The sequence below is a fragment of the Dicentrarchus labrax genome, unplaced genomic scaffold (assembly GCF_905237075.1).
Source record: "Dicentrarchus labrax unplaced genomic scaffold, dlabrax2021, whole genome shotgun sequence".
NCBI classification, from domain to species: Eukaryota; Metazoa; Chordata; class Actinopteri; family Moronidae; genus Dicentrarchus; species Dicentrarchus labrax.
The window spans coordinates 16,561,303-16,577,336 of record NW_026136719.1 but is presented as its reverse complement, the minus strand read 5'-3'; the positions used below and the strand labels follow the sequence as shown (position 1 = coordinate 16,577,336).

The window sequence follows — 16,034 nt, the reverse complement described above, 5'->3', positions numbered from 1 at the left end:
CAATAAAAGGTTATGTAAGAATCACAGGACAACCTGGGGTCACTGTCCAGCTCATCCATCTCCTCTGACTTCACCCCATTCTGCCTGTATCCTGAACATACTGGAAAACATACACATACACATGTACTGGACTGAAGCTGTGTCCAGGATTCGCACATACATGCAAACACATACAGGCAAATTCTCTGCATTTCCATTATTCATTTAGCCATCATGTATCTTGTGTTTAAAGCGCTCAGATCAGATTATTGGCAGCATTATAATCAGTTCAAACTGAGACAAAAGACACAACTAATCACTGCAGTCAGTTTTGTTTTCACTTGTAGATGTAGAGGGTTCACATTTGTAACGTCCTGTGTGTCGTGTGAATGTTTTGTCTTCAGGCAGCGACAGGAGGACATCCAGGATACCAAAGATGGCTCCCGTCCATTTAGACATCCCATTCTCAAACAGCTTTACCAGGGGAGGTGAGTGTCGTACTCTTGTTTCCTGCTCGACACGTCATGTGTCTTCCTGCTGCCAGGTGAAATATAAAAATGCCAGAATCTATCAGACTACAATTATGATTGTTTTAGCATCATCTACTCACTGAGAGAAAGTCTCACTCCCATTTTTTTTGTCTTGTTATAAAACACATGATCTTACATTTTAGAAATATGAGTGAATGTGTTGTCACACACTTTCAGATGGAGCTTCAGAGCTCCTGTAGACAAAAGTATGAAAGTAAATTGCAGACATCCTGGAAGAAGGAATCTGTTTTTCATTCAGATGATACTGTAAGATATTACTATGATTCTAGAAAGTTGCATGTATTTATGAGAATGTGTGAGCTACAGCTTAAAGGCCAACAATACTTAAGTTAATATATATTCAAAAATGACTTTCTCTGCAGTAAATGAAAAGATATAATACCTTAATGTAACCAAACATAAACTCCATATGTGAAAAGAGCAGAATCAAGGATATATAGTCCAAGAATTGTAAACGTATTGGAGGGATGCTGAACACAATTGGATCTTTAGTACCCAAAGTGAATAACACTGTATAATGTGTACAGTATACACTTCTGCTAATCATGTGAAGTTGAAGGATTTGTTTTGCACAACAGAAACTTACTGCCACATTAATCTTTTTTGTTCAGCATTCCTAAACTAAGAGTGTTACTGTAAATGGATGCCACGGCTAAAAACCTGCTGTACTGTTAAGTTGACACATCATCATGACCAAAGTGTAAACTGGAATGTGAACTCTGCCACCGATACTGGGTGTTTTGTGCTGAGTTTTGTCTCTGTGTCTGTGCGAGTCAGATGACTTAGCATCTGTCTAGCATGTTGAAAAGGATGACTCATCATTTCTGATTATTTGGAGCCTTTTCCCCATTTGTTTATCAAAACAAACGCTCCTTGGAAACAGGGGTTACATTTTGAGTCAGATTTACACAGAAAGTGGTGCAAATTAATTATTTGTTAATGAATTATTACCAAGGCCAGAAAATATGTGCTATTGTAGAGATCTTGATTCCAAAACATACAATTTATCCAGCGACAACAGTTGCATCTGATTAAATTAAATCTATTACTCATAAAATTATATTGTAATTCATATCATATTCATAATTCATTTGGAGGAATTTAAACAAACTTTATTAGAAATGAAAAGATATGTAGTGGCACAATAAGATGCTTCAAAGAGGCCAACACTGTAAAATATGTGGAGATGACGTTGATGTGTCTGATACTGCAATAGATTACGGAGGTAAATACATCTATTAAATGCCTAATCAGAAGAGTGCAGTTACTGAGTATTTAATTTAATTTGGGTTAGACAGTAAAACTTATGTAAATCCAGTGAAATACATAATCCACCTCAGCTAACATGTCTCTCGAGGGAGAGAACAACAGACTCTCTGGTACACCTGTTTGATACAAACATCACATGTTTCTGTGTCTGACAAACAACAGACTTTGTAAATCTGGCTCTTTGTTTTTCACACCATCGATCATAACACTGGCCAAACACATCAATGCATGCTATGACAATCATTCTCTTTGATCATTTAAAAATTGAAATTTTTTCATTCTGTCACTTTATGTGAACCAGTTCAATCTGCATGTCTGTGTGGTCTGAAAAGGCTAGTAAGGGTACGGGGAGAAGTCTGTATGATGTTGACGGGATTTATTTTTTCCATACCCCTCTCCTTTCCCTCCTCTTCTCTCTCTACCTCCCGTACAAACCAGTACTCGAGTACAGAGACAAACTATTCACTCACTCAAACCAAAAACCTGCCAGTAAGGAGAGAATCCACCATCAAGGTATAGTCAAACTGTCTCTTTCCCCCTGCCAGTCCTCTTAGAGCGATCCATTTCTTTCTAACCCATCCTCTGAAGCTTCACCCCTAACCTGCTCACTAACCAGGTCACGTACTACGCTGCATCATGCTCTGAACCCCTTACAAAGACCTTGTGAAACGTAGTACTAATCATGGCTGACTTTGTGGGTGCTCATCTGGGAACTGTGGTTTTTCACAAACCAAAGTGGCTGCTCTAATGTGGCCTCTTCCATTGTTAACGTGTTGGCTCGGCAGTGCTGACTGTGGTCAGTTAATAGCCGGGTCTCAAGACTGGGGAGGAAAGGAAGCTGTTTATCATGGCAGACAAGTCATGAATCACACAAAATGAGGTCCCTCTGATCCTGTATAGTGTAACGAAAACAGTTTCAAAGACTCAAAAGGGAATATGATTCAGATCATATAAAAAGACTCTGATATTGTGTGTGATGACTTGAGTTGTGATTGCCTGTTTCTCTGAGCCATATCAGGTCTAAACAGCAGTCAGGTCAATCTTGCAATCAGGTGTAGCGTGAGGTGTAAACAGTTGATTGTATCTGTGTTAGCAACAGCTCTTGAAACCTTCAGTATACACTCATGATATGAGATATCTGTTGGGATCTAATGTAACTTGGTCAAAGGCTCTTGTGTAACTGCCCTGGTTGCAGAAGCTGACATTAGTAGACTGACAGTTATACAAATATTACTTAAAGGGCTGAAAGTGATTACTTTGAAAAATCATGTCCTTCCTGATAGTGATTCATGCCGTTTGGAAGGTATTGCATGCTGGTTTTCAGAGAAGTGGCTGTTAGACTTGTTGACTTGCTAATACATTCCAAGAACTTCTGCTTGTAATATTTTAACACACCCAATTCGTAGACGCAACCGCTATGTTAGTGGACTGAAATAATGAAAGCCTTTACATAATCCCTGTTGTACTGCTGTGCATGTAAACCTAGTCAGCATGTCGTGTGTGGTTCATCATTCAGTCTTAGTTTGTTTGACAGCATGTTTACATCAGAACAGGCCAGCTCCTGAGTGTGTGACCTTTGTTTGTGTCTTTGTGTTTGCAGGCGTGTGGGCTAGCCTGCGCTCCAGCAGCAGACTCAGCCATCACCCGGCGACAGTGGATGTGGGCGCCAGACTAGCAGGGAAGGATCTGGCGCCCCCTGCAGGTAGCAACAGTCTGCAGGCTCAGCTCCTGAAACAACAAGCTGCCCTGTACGTCTTCGGAGAAAAGTCCCATTTAAGGGTGAGAATGAAAAGAAGGCTGCTCTCTGGGGGGCAGAAACTGCATTTTGTTATATATTGTTGTATTCAGTGAGTGGATGCTTTATCAGGTACACCTGTACAATCTGTTGCATCTAATGCAACTGTTCTGCCATAAAGTCTACTTTTATGATGTCCATAATGTGCAGTTTTTGTTAATCATCAACGTTTAGTCCAGAACATCACCACTAACTATGACCTCAGTGCTAAATCATATAATTATAACAGTGTCAACAACTCTACCCCCCCGTCATGTGTGTATATGGGAAGCAAGAAACACCCCTAAATATAATGTAGCCCGACACCACCTTTAACTATGACCTCAGTAACAAACATGTCAATTAATTTACACGTTTCAGACGATGTCAACAAAATCTGAACATTATAATCTTTGTGAAAGTAGGATTTAGGGAAAAGCTGTTTAATTGAATTGCATATTCAACGTACAAGTTCACATTGTTATGTATGTTGAAAGGTTAGTGGGATTTTTGAGTTGTAAAGCATAATCACAATATTTATAAATTTCAAATTCAGAAAGGACCAAGCCAAAACAACAGTGGATACTTCAAAGCTCATTGACTTTTATGGACATATCGTGTCTATCGTGGAATCATTTTATTGTCCATATCTGATAATACATTTTACTCATAGCTGGAGGTTAACAGATGACTCACTGCTGTGTCTAAACTTACACATAAAGAAATATGTAGAAACTCATAAAGTTAACTTACATATTGTATATGTGTAATAACACATCAACGGCGATAAAGTAAGTTAGTTTTAAAGTTCACTTCTGTTTGCTAATATATGAAATAATATTACTAAAATAAGTCAAAGTCTGAGTCAGTGAGTAAGTTAATTTCACCTACTGGAATGATTCGAGTCCTCCCAGGTTCGCTAAAGGGTTACAGTGTTTTCTTCAGTACCAGTAAGACAGTCGGCTTGTTCACATGAAGAAACACCTGCGTCTGATGGAAGTGGTGTCTTGCAGAGTGACAGTTCTTATACACATAAGATTCAAGTGCAACTCTGACTTTGTTAGCAAGATGTACACTGAACAGCAACATCAGTAATTACACAGTATAAGTGATTAAAGCCAGGCTTGTACATGTGATAATACAAAAAGAAAATAACCAATGAGGTGGAGGTGAGGAATGTTATGACACTGCTCTCTCTCTTTTGACAGGGCCTCAGAGTGGACTCCTCTCTGAACTGTGAACTTGTGCCGGTGGACTTCGCTGACACACGGCAGGTGAAGGCCTCTTTTAAAAAGCTGCTGAGAGCCTGCGCTCCCAGTGCCACCTCATCCGACTCTGAGGACTCCTTCCTCAAAGCCTTGGAGGACTCTGAATGGATCCTGCAGGTGACCAAACGCACAAACAACTCTGTTTTTGTATTTTAACAAGGATTCACATGTACAGCAGTGCACATGGACGAGTCAGACTCTAAAAATTGTGTGAGAACGGCCCAGCAGTCAGCTCTTACTGCGCATCCTGTGTATCAAATTCACATAATGAATAAATCCACTCTGAAGCCATTTTCCCAAGGGAAACAGATTCACATCGATGGGATAACAGCAGAGCTCATATCATGCTAGTTATCTGATTGACCCCCCGCAGCCTTTGTCCTTACATTGAACATATCATAGACTGTCAAAAAATGTTTTCTGTGGGAAACCCTTCATAGGCAACACATACTCAGCAAGAAATTTATCAGTAGACCAAACATGGTAATGTATGCACAGAGTGGATTAATTGTGTGTGTGTGTGTGTGTCTATGTGGGCACATGTCTTCACATGCACATGTGCTGATCTCCTACAGCTTCACAAGATCCTGCAGCTGGCACTGTTTCTGGTGGAGCTTCTGGACAGCGGCTCATCTGTTCTCCTCAGCCTGGAGGACGGCTGGGACATTACTACACAAGTGAGAAAAATGCACAAATACCTACGTGAATAAATGCACAAGAAAGACAGATGTGAAGAAGAGCACAATATCTAGACCAGAGAGGTTTAACATGGTGCAGAGGTTGTCTTTGTTTCCATCGACCTGTTTTTCTTGAGTTTTTATTTTGTGTCCAGAAAGCCTGAGGGGATATACACAAAAGGTTTTATGGGTGGAAAACCTGGCAAAATGAAAATTTGGTTCTGTAAGTGTGAATGGAGACTAGTGCAGACAAATCATTCATATCATGCAGTCACTCACTGTATGGCATGCATATCTCCACTGCACCGGAAAGCCCATAAACAAATGAACAAGAAGAAGAGGGGGTTGTTGGGTGTATGTAACCACAACTTTCCTGGTACAAGTCCAGATGGGGGTCCTTGTTACATTTAACTCCCCTGTTTATAATCATAGCAGTTGATAAAAAAAACACCACAGGGAACACATGGATCAAAAGAAACACATTAATTCATTAAAAACTAAAGTACCATCCTAAGTGGGAAGCAGCCATGCAATGCCACGATGTATCAGAGTTACTGGCAGTTAATTATGGGTTTCTGCCCCGTCCTCTAGAATATACTATTGGCTAAGATGTAGCTGATGGCATGTGCTGTGCTTCACTTTGTATTTTGCCAAAATTTCAAAAATAAGCTTAAAACCTGTGCTCCATTTTAATGAAAGTATAACTTGCCTGTGGGTGCAAGCTGCAGTTGTAAAATTCACTTGTTAAAGGTGAATTACTGACAGAATAGTTGACTGTTCATAAAACACTCGTTTTCAATATGAGTAATTTTTAACAGTTTTTTTTTTTTTTTTTTTAATGTAAAAACCAACAACAACTCACAAGAACAACTCCTCAATCTCTCTTAGTCTTCTCTTCACCAGAGCAGAAACACAATCTGGTCAACAACATAAAAGGCCTAACAAAGATGAAAAGAGATAAACAAATAAATGAATGATTAAAACCAAAAAGATCTCAGATTATCAGCGTTTTATATGTAGACATAAGTGTAGACAATAAACTGTTTGGTATAACTGTACTGAAACTGTGAGGAACGCTGCCCCGCCGCCCCTTCATTGTTATTAGCTGGTGCCATTTGTTGAGATTGAAACCAGAAACAAGTCATTTATACTAGATTCAATGTGATTTTTTGGTGTTGACGGCAACATTTTTAAGGATTCTTCGCAGACACGGACCATGTGTAAATCACAAATCTGGCACGCCTGTTTTTCCAACTCATCTTCTAATCACTGTTGACCCAATTGCACAGAGAAAGATGACCAACAGGTCTGAAGCGTTGAATCATTACATCACTGATTTGTGCTGATTTGAATCAGGAAAGTTCCTGGTTTTGATTTTAAGGCACGTAAACAAAAAAAGTTTTCAATCCTGATCAATTGTCAGTTATCCATTTGCTGCATTTCATCATAAGTTTGCTCTCTGAGCTCATATTTTCCATGTTGACCTGTTTAAATGCACATGTTTGTGTTGCAAGCGCGTGTCCTTCAAATGTGTTTACAGGGTTTTTAAAGCCCTGGGCTGCTGTTTAAAAGCACACTTTGTAGATCCCTTATGCCAGGCACGTGTTCAGCCCAGAGCATCTCTCTCCACGGGCCACTGACTCCATCACGCCAGGTTCTGCTCAACCTGCACAGGCAAATGGGCTCCATATGCTCTGGCTCTCCTGCCTCTGTCCATGGACCATAGACACCCAGCAGACAGGATGCAGAACCGCTTTGCTTTCTTTCTGTTTCTCTTTCTCATCCTCAGTCTCTGCTTCCACTTTCCCCTTTCATGCCTTCCCTCCTTCTCCTCAATCTGCTGTAGTCTCACAATAATCTGAGGGGCTTATTTCAGTACCGGGGTTGCAGTGGGCTTTCTCTACCACTCAGGGCTGGATGTTCTTTTAAACCCCATGGGGAAGCCATGAACTGTTATTCTCACTCATTCCACACGCGTCAGGGCTCATTACTTGTGTTGGAGGAGACACGGGCAGGGAAGGAGGCCAAGCGTACTGCATGTGTAGACAAGTGGTTCTCAACTGGTGTGGAGTGAGCTCAAGTGTGCCCGGAGACTTTGCTACGATGTTATATAAATGTAATTGACAGCAGATGACCAGTTTGATGTCGTGCTGTCAGAAGATGGGTCATTATTAGATTGTTGTGTTCAGAAACTGAGAAGATTCTGCACAGTGGTGGTGAAATAGCTGCTCGTCTCCTCCTTTAGTGGTGAGATGATGAAACCCTGTAAGTTTGACATACTTAGAAGCATCATATTCAAGAGGGATATGTGGCATTTTATAGTGGGTTGTTGATCTAATACTTTTCCACTAACTTGGCCAATATATCAGGAGAAATCTGATAATTACAGATGTATCCGCATATATGTTAGCAGATGCTGTAAGTAACAAGAAACATAACAGGATGCCAAAGACAGTCACTGTTAGTTTGTCCAGTTAACTGTAAAATCTCCTGCTCAGTGCACATTTTTGTCACAATTTAATAACTTTCTCAGGAATATTTTTTATAGAATTTTAAACAAATGAACAAAATACACACAAATTTGTAGAATGTGCAACAGATTGCAACAATTATATCACAGAGTGTATCTATGATAAAGAGCAAATCCTGCAGTCTTGTCCCGATCATCCCCCAATCCGACCCCCCCCCGCATCTGTATTAGTTTACAGAACACAACTTGTTCTTGTTAATGGATAATTGTTAGAGTTGCACATTTGTGAGTTGTTCTTTTGGTTTTCTCTTTGCAGGTGGTGTCTTTGGTGCAGCTGCTGAGCGATCCTTTCTACCGGACTCTGGAGGGTTTCCAGGTGCTGCTGGAGAAAGAGTGGCTGTCCTTCGGCCACAAGTTCAGCCAGCGGAGCAACCTGAGTCCCAGCAGCCAGGGCAGCGGCTTCACACCCATCTTCCTGCAGTTCCTGGACTGTGTGCACCAGGTGATGTTTTTACCCCCACTGATCCTCACAGGTGCTCCGTACGGCTCCTCACTACGTGACTTCTCTGCACTTCTCCTCCATTACTTAACAAGAGCCATACCGGCATCATGAGCTCATCGCATTCCTCAAAAGCGTACAGGCGAGAGAGCAAAGAAGGCGAAAAATTCAGCTGTCATTATCTATACATTTGGTTTAGTTTTGCACTTCCTAACAACTGTACTTGTCATTTTGACAGTGTATTGCACCAGAGAGTGTGCAGGCTGCTGCCCAGATGGTCCGTGAACCCAGTGATCAGCACTGAGCTGTCTGTGCTCGCGTGTTTCAGCATCCCTTCACATTTCAGTGCGTGTTGAGAGCTACATGTGGAAAATTGCAGTTTTGGGGATTGAGAGTCTCTCGGAAGGTTTGGGTGTGCTTCAGGATTTCAGATGGGAGGGGAAGTGGGGGGGGTGGTGGTGGAGTCTTGAATGAAGCTCATACAGCTGAGGTCCAGAGAACTGTGTCCGCTCTGAAATGCTAACTGCAGAGAATGTCGTGGGTTTTTCTATGTGTCCCCTGGGGTCACACAGACCCACTCCCATACACTTACATCAACACATAGTTTATGCATTTGTCTTTTGAAACTGTAGGCTTGGCAGCTAAGGCAGTTTGGCGGGGGTCCTGGGGTCTGGAGAGCTATAAACGGGGGGAGGGAGAAGGGATTCGGACAAGAGCTGAAAATAGAAGTGCCTCATCTCCAAAACAGCTGTTGTTTTTGCCAATAGACCCAGGTGGCCTCAAATATTCAACACTTCTCTGTCGTTGGCCACCTCACACCACTGGATGGGAACAATAGAGCTGCGGTCCCGCTGGCTCAGTCTGGATTGTGTCTGGCGGTGATGATATCACTGACCTTTGCACCCACAAGGAGAGGAGAGGTTCTTTCCTGTTTCTAATTGGTCATTTATGCACTGGAGGGATGTGAAGCCACAACGCGAGGACACAGTCCAGCTGTCACACACACTCTGACCTTCCCTCTCTGTCTCTTCACTATCTTTATGCATCTTTTCATGTCTTTGCAGATTTTGGAGCAACATCCTCTGGAGTTTGAGTTTAATCAGTATTATCTGAAGTTCCTGGCCTATCATCATATCTCTAACCGCTTCAAGAACTTCCTGTTGGACTCAGACTATGAGCGCTTGGAACATGGTCAGTTTCCTTTACAGTTTAAACCAGGGGGGATTTTGTTTTAATATCTCTTTTTACACTGAGGAAATGCTGCATTACAATCGCCTGCATGCTACTTTCATGTAACCAGGCACGTTTTAACAAAGATTACTACTTTAACATTAAGATACATTACAGATAATTGAAATTAATTCTCCCTTTTTTGTAAAATGTCCATGCAAGGAACAAAATCAATATATATATATATATATATATATATGAGTTTCCAAAACTAAATGCAACACATAAATGATGATTTGTGGATACACAATAAAATGAGTGCAGGTCTCCACTGATGAACACCTGTAACCAGCCAAATATTTATTGAATTACAACTTGCCTGAAACAGTCTGTGAGTGTAATTGGCCCACGTGCTCAGCAGCTTCTCCTCTTGTGTTTTTTTTTTGCAGGCTTGTTGTTTGAGGATAAAGGGGATAAGCAGGCCCGCAGAGGCATCTGTATCTGGGAGTGCATCAACAGGATGCACAGGAGGAGTCCCATCTTCCTCAACTATCTGTACAGCCCCTCAGAGAGCGAAGTGAGTCTTTCTGTCTGGCTGTCTGTCCTTCATGTAGCAGAGCTCCATGTGCATCTGACAGTTAATGCTGATTCGTGCAGCTCCCACATGGGAAACGGGGGTCATCAATGCCTGCTGACCTTTCTCTTGTCCTGTCGTACGGATATTAAAAGCTAAAAATGAACACTAATTATATGAAACCAGTCTTTTATCCGTGATTATGAATATAATTACATTATTAAGGTATACTATGAATATGATACTTTTTAAAAACACATCTGGCAAGCCAGAGCTTGTACAATAAACTTCAAAGTGAACTTAGTTATATTAAATTACGATTACTACTTATGTTTTCACTTCAGGTATTACTGACAAATAGCTAAGTACATTTACTGAAGTACTGAATTACAATACTGAAATACAACCTACAAAAATTATATAAAATTATATAAATTATATAATATTTAACTACTATTAAAGTGATGCTTATGCACTAATGCATCATAATTATAATCCAATCATATAATATATATTATTCTGAAATAGACTATTCTGCATGATAAGTTTTTCTAGTTTTGGTGCTTTTAAGTATATTTTGTTAATACTTCTAAACTTTTTAATGCATAACTTTCTATACTATGGTGTTACTGGAGTACTTGTTCCACTACCGACCATCAGTGTGTGACTGTACAGCTGTACGACCACTAACTAACGATACTGACAGAGACTGACTGAGTGTAGAATATTAATAAAATGTGATTTAATCAAAAAAAAGTCAAACTGATAAAACATTTATCGCGGTAAAAATTAAAAAAGCCAATGTGCTTGACCTGCCTTGGTCCTTTCATAAGATTACTGCTGTTCAATAAATTTTCTCCTATTTTTCCAGTAAAGAATCCGAAGGGTGTTATCTAATTAATATATGATAAAATTGAATTTGAAGAAATATATCAAACTCAGGAGATAAAGTTTGGTCTTGGGAGTTGTTTCTTTATTGCATGATTGCAGTTATTTTGTTTTCTGATAATTTAGGAATGCTTCTGTGTTCTTCCAGCTTTCTGACAGAGAAGTTCACTGTTGATAATTGACTTGTTTGCTTTTTGTTGATCTCGGATGTCATATCACAGCAAGAAATCAATGAGAGGAGCCTGTTTATGTATTTTAAGACATCATGTGCAGTCGGCCATACTCCTGACTAACAAGATGCTCGCTGAAAGATTCACAGGGCAGATTAAGCTTGTTGGAAAGTTTGTTGTAGGCCTTTTAATTATCCTCAACATTCAACCTGTTTACACAGTATTTTACATAAGATTACATCTGATTCTCATTAAAACATTCCTGTTTTTTAGGTGATCCTGAAGCTTTCTATCAGCATCCCCAGCCTGAATAAATGGGACTTCTTCACGGATGAGACTCTGTCCACGGGGCCGTGTTACGACTGGAGGATGATGGCAGTGAGGTCAGACAGCTCAGAGGAGGCGGACACCCTCTCCAACAGTAAGAGGAGGATCGTGTGGCCGTGTTACAGCAGCGTGAGCCGCGCTCAGCCGGATGCCATCACCAAACTCCTCGCTGTAAGAGTTTATCAAAACCTTGATCTCAAGTTTGATCCTGTTTGTTCTGGTATCGTGTGTCACATTTGTCATCCTTCTTGACTGCAGGATATCGAGAAGCTGGAGGGTGAGCTGAACCAGGCCCCTGAGAAATGGCAGACAACTCTAGAGAGAGTCAGGATAAGCATTCAGGAAGACCTCGCACAAGAAGGAAATGTGCGTGTTAGAATAATGTTGACACACATACCAGGAATACTCATATACTTCGAATCTCAGTTGTTTAATTGTGTAAAACTTGTAAAATTTGTGTGTATTTTTTCCCACTCATACTTTATTATCTCATGTGTTTGCAGCTCCGTAAACAGTCGGTGTCACTCTCAGGCCTCATTCCCACGTCCGGCCTTCAGGCCTTCCAGCGGCGCTCCATGCTGCACCTGCCAGACAGCGGGCTGGGCGAAGACCGCAGCACAACCGCGGCCAATGGGATCAACCGCCGCGCTGCAACACTTTACAACCAGTTCACCCCCAAGAGCGAGGAGAACAGGTGGGTCGTGAACTTCCTGGATCCCGTAACAAATAAGAAGTCCACATTTGACTCACTGAAAACTGCTGCCCAGGGGGCGGTCCAGTTTTGGAAGATGAGTCAGAGCTGTGGTATGCTGTGTGTCATGTTTGTGAGGATTGTCTGTACTCTGTTAAACTCTGGGTGTGTAATTTTACAATTACTGCGAGGTTAAAGTACAGTCTCTTGGCTCTAATATCTGAATATTTTCCTCTGAGTTGGACAAACAATCATTAAAATCTACTTTTCTGTGAATTATTTTTTTTACTTCTATGTCCTCTTCACATTTCACTTTCCAAATAATGTTTTGACAGACAAAAGTCTTAACAGATGAAGTGGGTCAGAAACACTGAACAATCTTACACGTATGCACCATTGTGTTTATATATATTTCATTGTATTTGCATGAAATATAATCCGTAAATCATTTAATTCTCTACATTTACTATAAAATTATTCAATTAGATGTTTGGAAGCTTCACACTTTTACTCTCCTGCAATACATCTGTATTATTGCTTCTGATAACTTTGATATTTTGCTCTACTTTCTTCTTTGTAGTAAAAATTTGTGCTGAAGCTTCTTGACAGGTTGTTGACGGGTTGAGGCTGTTCGTTTAAACACGGTATTTTAGATGTAAATGGCTTCCAGCTTTGAGAAAGTTGAAATATGAGAGGTGAAATCTCTATAAGAGACCCTTGAGAGAAAATATGTTGAATATTCTGGTCTGTACTTTTACACAGTATTACAGCTACCCAGTTTTGGCCTCTTTACACATATGGGAACACAATGTACAAACAGTGCTGCAGTTTGTACATATGGAGAAACCAGCGAGTCAAGCTTTGTGTTGTCCAGTGGGTCGCCTGCTTTTTCTGGAACAAATATTGAGATAAGCAACCACTTAACGTCACAAACAGGAATAATGCATCAAAACATAATAAGCTGTACACCATCATTTGTAATCCAAAAGGTACAAAGACATCCAGTCTAAATGCTCTTGGATTTACTTTCCAGGTCTTACGAGGGGATCCTGTATAAACGTGGAGCGCTGCTGAAAGGCTGGAAACCTCGCTGGTTTGTATTGGACATTACAAAACACCAGGTGAGCAAGCTGCATCAAACTAATGTTTAAGAAACACTGAAACCATCACCTGAGTTGACAGGCTGCAGGTTAACGTTCACGTCTTCACAGCTGAGGTACTATGACACCGGCGAGGACACAAACTGCAGAGGTCACATCGATCTGGCAGAGGTGGAGTCTGTGATGATCGCTGCCCCGACTATCGGAGCTCCCAAGCACATCAGTGAAAAGGCTTTCTTTGATGTGAGTACACAAGTGTCACGTTTTACAAAGGATTGTTGTTCCTAACAAAATAGGTGAGAGGGAAATTATCTGTGGTTACAAAACACAGCTTGCACGTTGCAAATTTGGTGAAACTGTCCCCCGAAGCGGAGCATCTGTTCCTCAGCAGCCTCATTTCCAGTATTATTAAGAGTTATTTTGACATCGATTTCTCTGTTTTACAAACACATTGAAAACACATTTGCAACTCACGTGGATGTGACTGATATTTGTGGTTGTACTCTACTATCTTAAATCACTACCTGCAGTATTTTTTATTTTGCCATGTGAATTTTTTTGAATATTGTTTATTAGCAGAGAGAAACCATAGCTTCCTTCTGCTTCACAGACTGCGGAGGAGAAGTTACCTTACAAGAAAAACTATGCACAACAAGAGGATTTATATACAATTTATTGTATGTTTATATAGCTGTTTATCAATTATATATACACATACCGTATAATGCCTGAAATGGGCCAGTACTCACAGGTACTGAGTACCAGCACTCTTGATGTGTCCACATGAGTACCCTTACTTTTTACAGCGTATAGCCAGCTCCTGCTGAGTCTAGGTACGCACCCCTAAACATCTTGACGCGCTTGATTTTTTGTTTTATCCCCACTGACCAATTCCAATAAGACCCTCTTCTGGCTCTGATTAACTTGTGTTTATACTGCTTTCGTTGGTTTGGTTGGTTAGGTTTAGACAGGAGGAGTGTGATGGTTAGTGTAAATTGGGGTACTGGCACCTTTTTTGGTCCAATTCAATCCTGTTAACAAGTTAATTTGTCACACCAAAGAGCAGAGTTGTGTGTAAGCCAGTACACATCTGCACATTTCTGTCCGTGTCAATTGGGTTGCACATTCATTCAGTCTGTCCCATCCCTTTGGTCCCCATTTAATCCTTGTTGTCTGACACCCTCCTCTAGCTGAAGACCAGCAAGCGAGTCTACAACTTCTGCGCTTCAGATGCGCCCAGCGCCCAGCTGTGGATAGACAAGATCCAGAACTGCATCTCTGACGCCTGAGCTGCGAACCCTCAGAGCCTAAACACTGAGATCAACAGCGTGAACATTAGAGGTGGCATCGGGTGGCTGAGAGCAGAGACGTGGCAACCGCTTGACTCAGCTTTCAGGTGTCTTAAATTTGGGGACCACAGTGAACAAAGTGCCTGGTAGTGGAGGATGAATACTGCCCATCCAGCTCTGCCTGTTACTTAGCAGCTGGTCAGGCTGCCGTCACTCTGCTTCAGTTGGAGTCGAACACACTCGTCTCTGCTGTCAGCTTCCTCCTCCGTGCCTCCAACAGGGATGAAGTGAAGATAAGCTGTTGTTCTAGGGGACTGCACTACCAAGGAACAGTTATCCTACTTAAGCTGTAAATAGATCAAAAGCAATATCACTGGCCATTCAAACTGTGGGTTCAATTTTAGACTTAGAAAAGAAAAAAAGAAAAGAAAATAGCCTATTAAAGAATTTCTATCAGATATTTTACTACGAGGAACGGTTATTGCTGCTTAAAGAAACGTATGAACCGCCAAAAACTCAGAGATTTTAATGCACAACACGAGAAAGCAATTTGTTTGCACTTAGCTCTAAAGTATGCACTCCTTAGGAAATATAGATTTTTCTAACAGATGCAGACAGCGAGGCTAAAGGCATTACTTTACAATGTACATACGTTTCCTCAAGACAGACTAAATGAAAAGAATTTGCACAGTGACTTCAAAAGATTTACCTGACTTTTTTTTCTATTTAAATAAGTGATGTTTTCTCTATTTTCTTGAATGTTTGTTGACTTCTGGATAACACATTTGTCTGATGTAATGTAAATTATTTTTTTTATTAAACTTGTAACTGTGTGTAAAGTGTGGTGGCTTCATGTTTTTCTGTAAATACCTGTGACATTTCATTTTATATACTGTATGTACTGAACATAAGTATACTTTTCTAACCTTAATTCTAATGTGACCAACAAGTCTTTTTTTTTTTATGTATCGTTCGTTGCTGGTGCAAAAACCTGAGTGGCCTGTTCCCTGTTTGTGATGAAACATTGCTCTGAAAATAAAATGGAGACTCGTGTTTTTGTTGTTCAGATTGTCCAGGCAGGCTCTGTGTCTTTTAAGGGCTTTTAAAGAAGTAAATGAATATATCATGTAGGACATTGTGGTTTTTTCAGAGATGCTCGTCTCATGTGTTCTGTTCATGCAACCTATACAGTTTCAAAAGAAAAAAAAAAAAAAAAAAACGCAAATGAAACTATTCAAAGATGTCAAAGACCTTCTTCTTTTTTGTTACTGTATCTTTGTACCATGTTTTGTGGTGACACTAATTTTTTTGGAAATAAACCAAACATACTTGAAACTA

At 40.6% G+C, this 16,034-nt stretch overlaps 1 protein-coding gene across 3 annotated transcripts in view; it reads left to right on the top strand.

Moving 5' to 3' along the window:
- Positions 1-16,034, top strand: part of sbf2 (SET binding factor 2) — an 87,260-nt gene extending 71,226 nt beyond the window's left edge. For 2 of the 3 annotated variants that reach the window (XM_051380375.1, XM_051380374.1), the window contains exons 29-42: positions 384-467; positions 2,238-2,312; positions 3,400-3,578; positions 4,782-4,958; positions 5,417-5,518; positions 8,305-8,490; positions 9,552-9,678; positions 10,107-10,234; positions 11,563-11,787; positions 11,875-11,982; positions 12,120-12,310; positions 13,341-13,428; positions 13,519-13,650; positions 14,598-16,034. In XM_051380375.1, the coding sequence (XP_051236335.1) occupies positions 384-467; positions 2,238-2,312; positions 3,400-3,578; positions 4,782-4,958; positions 5,417-5,518; positions 8,305-8,490; positions 9,552-9,678; positions 10,107-10,234; positions 11,563-11,787; positions 11,875-11,982; positions 12,120-12,310; positions 13,341-13,428; positions 13,519-13,650; positions 14,598-14,696 (1,901 nt within the window). In that variant the 3' untranslated portion in view covers positions 14,697-16,034. The remainder of the gene's footprint in view (positions 1-383; positions 468-2,237; positions 2,313-3,399; positions 3,579-4,781; positions 4,959-5,416; positions 5,519-8,304; positions 8,491-9,551; positions 9,679-10,106; positions 10,235-11,562; positions 11,788-11,874; positions 11,983-12,119; positions 12,311-13,340; positions 13,429-13,518; positions 13,651-14,597) is intronic. The other variant, XM_051380376.1, reaches the window with a different exon arrangement.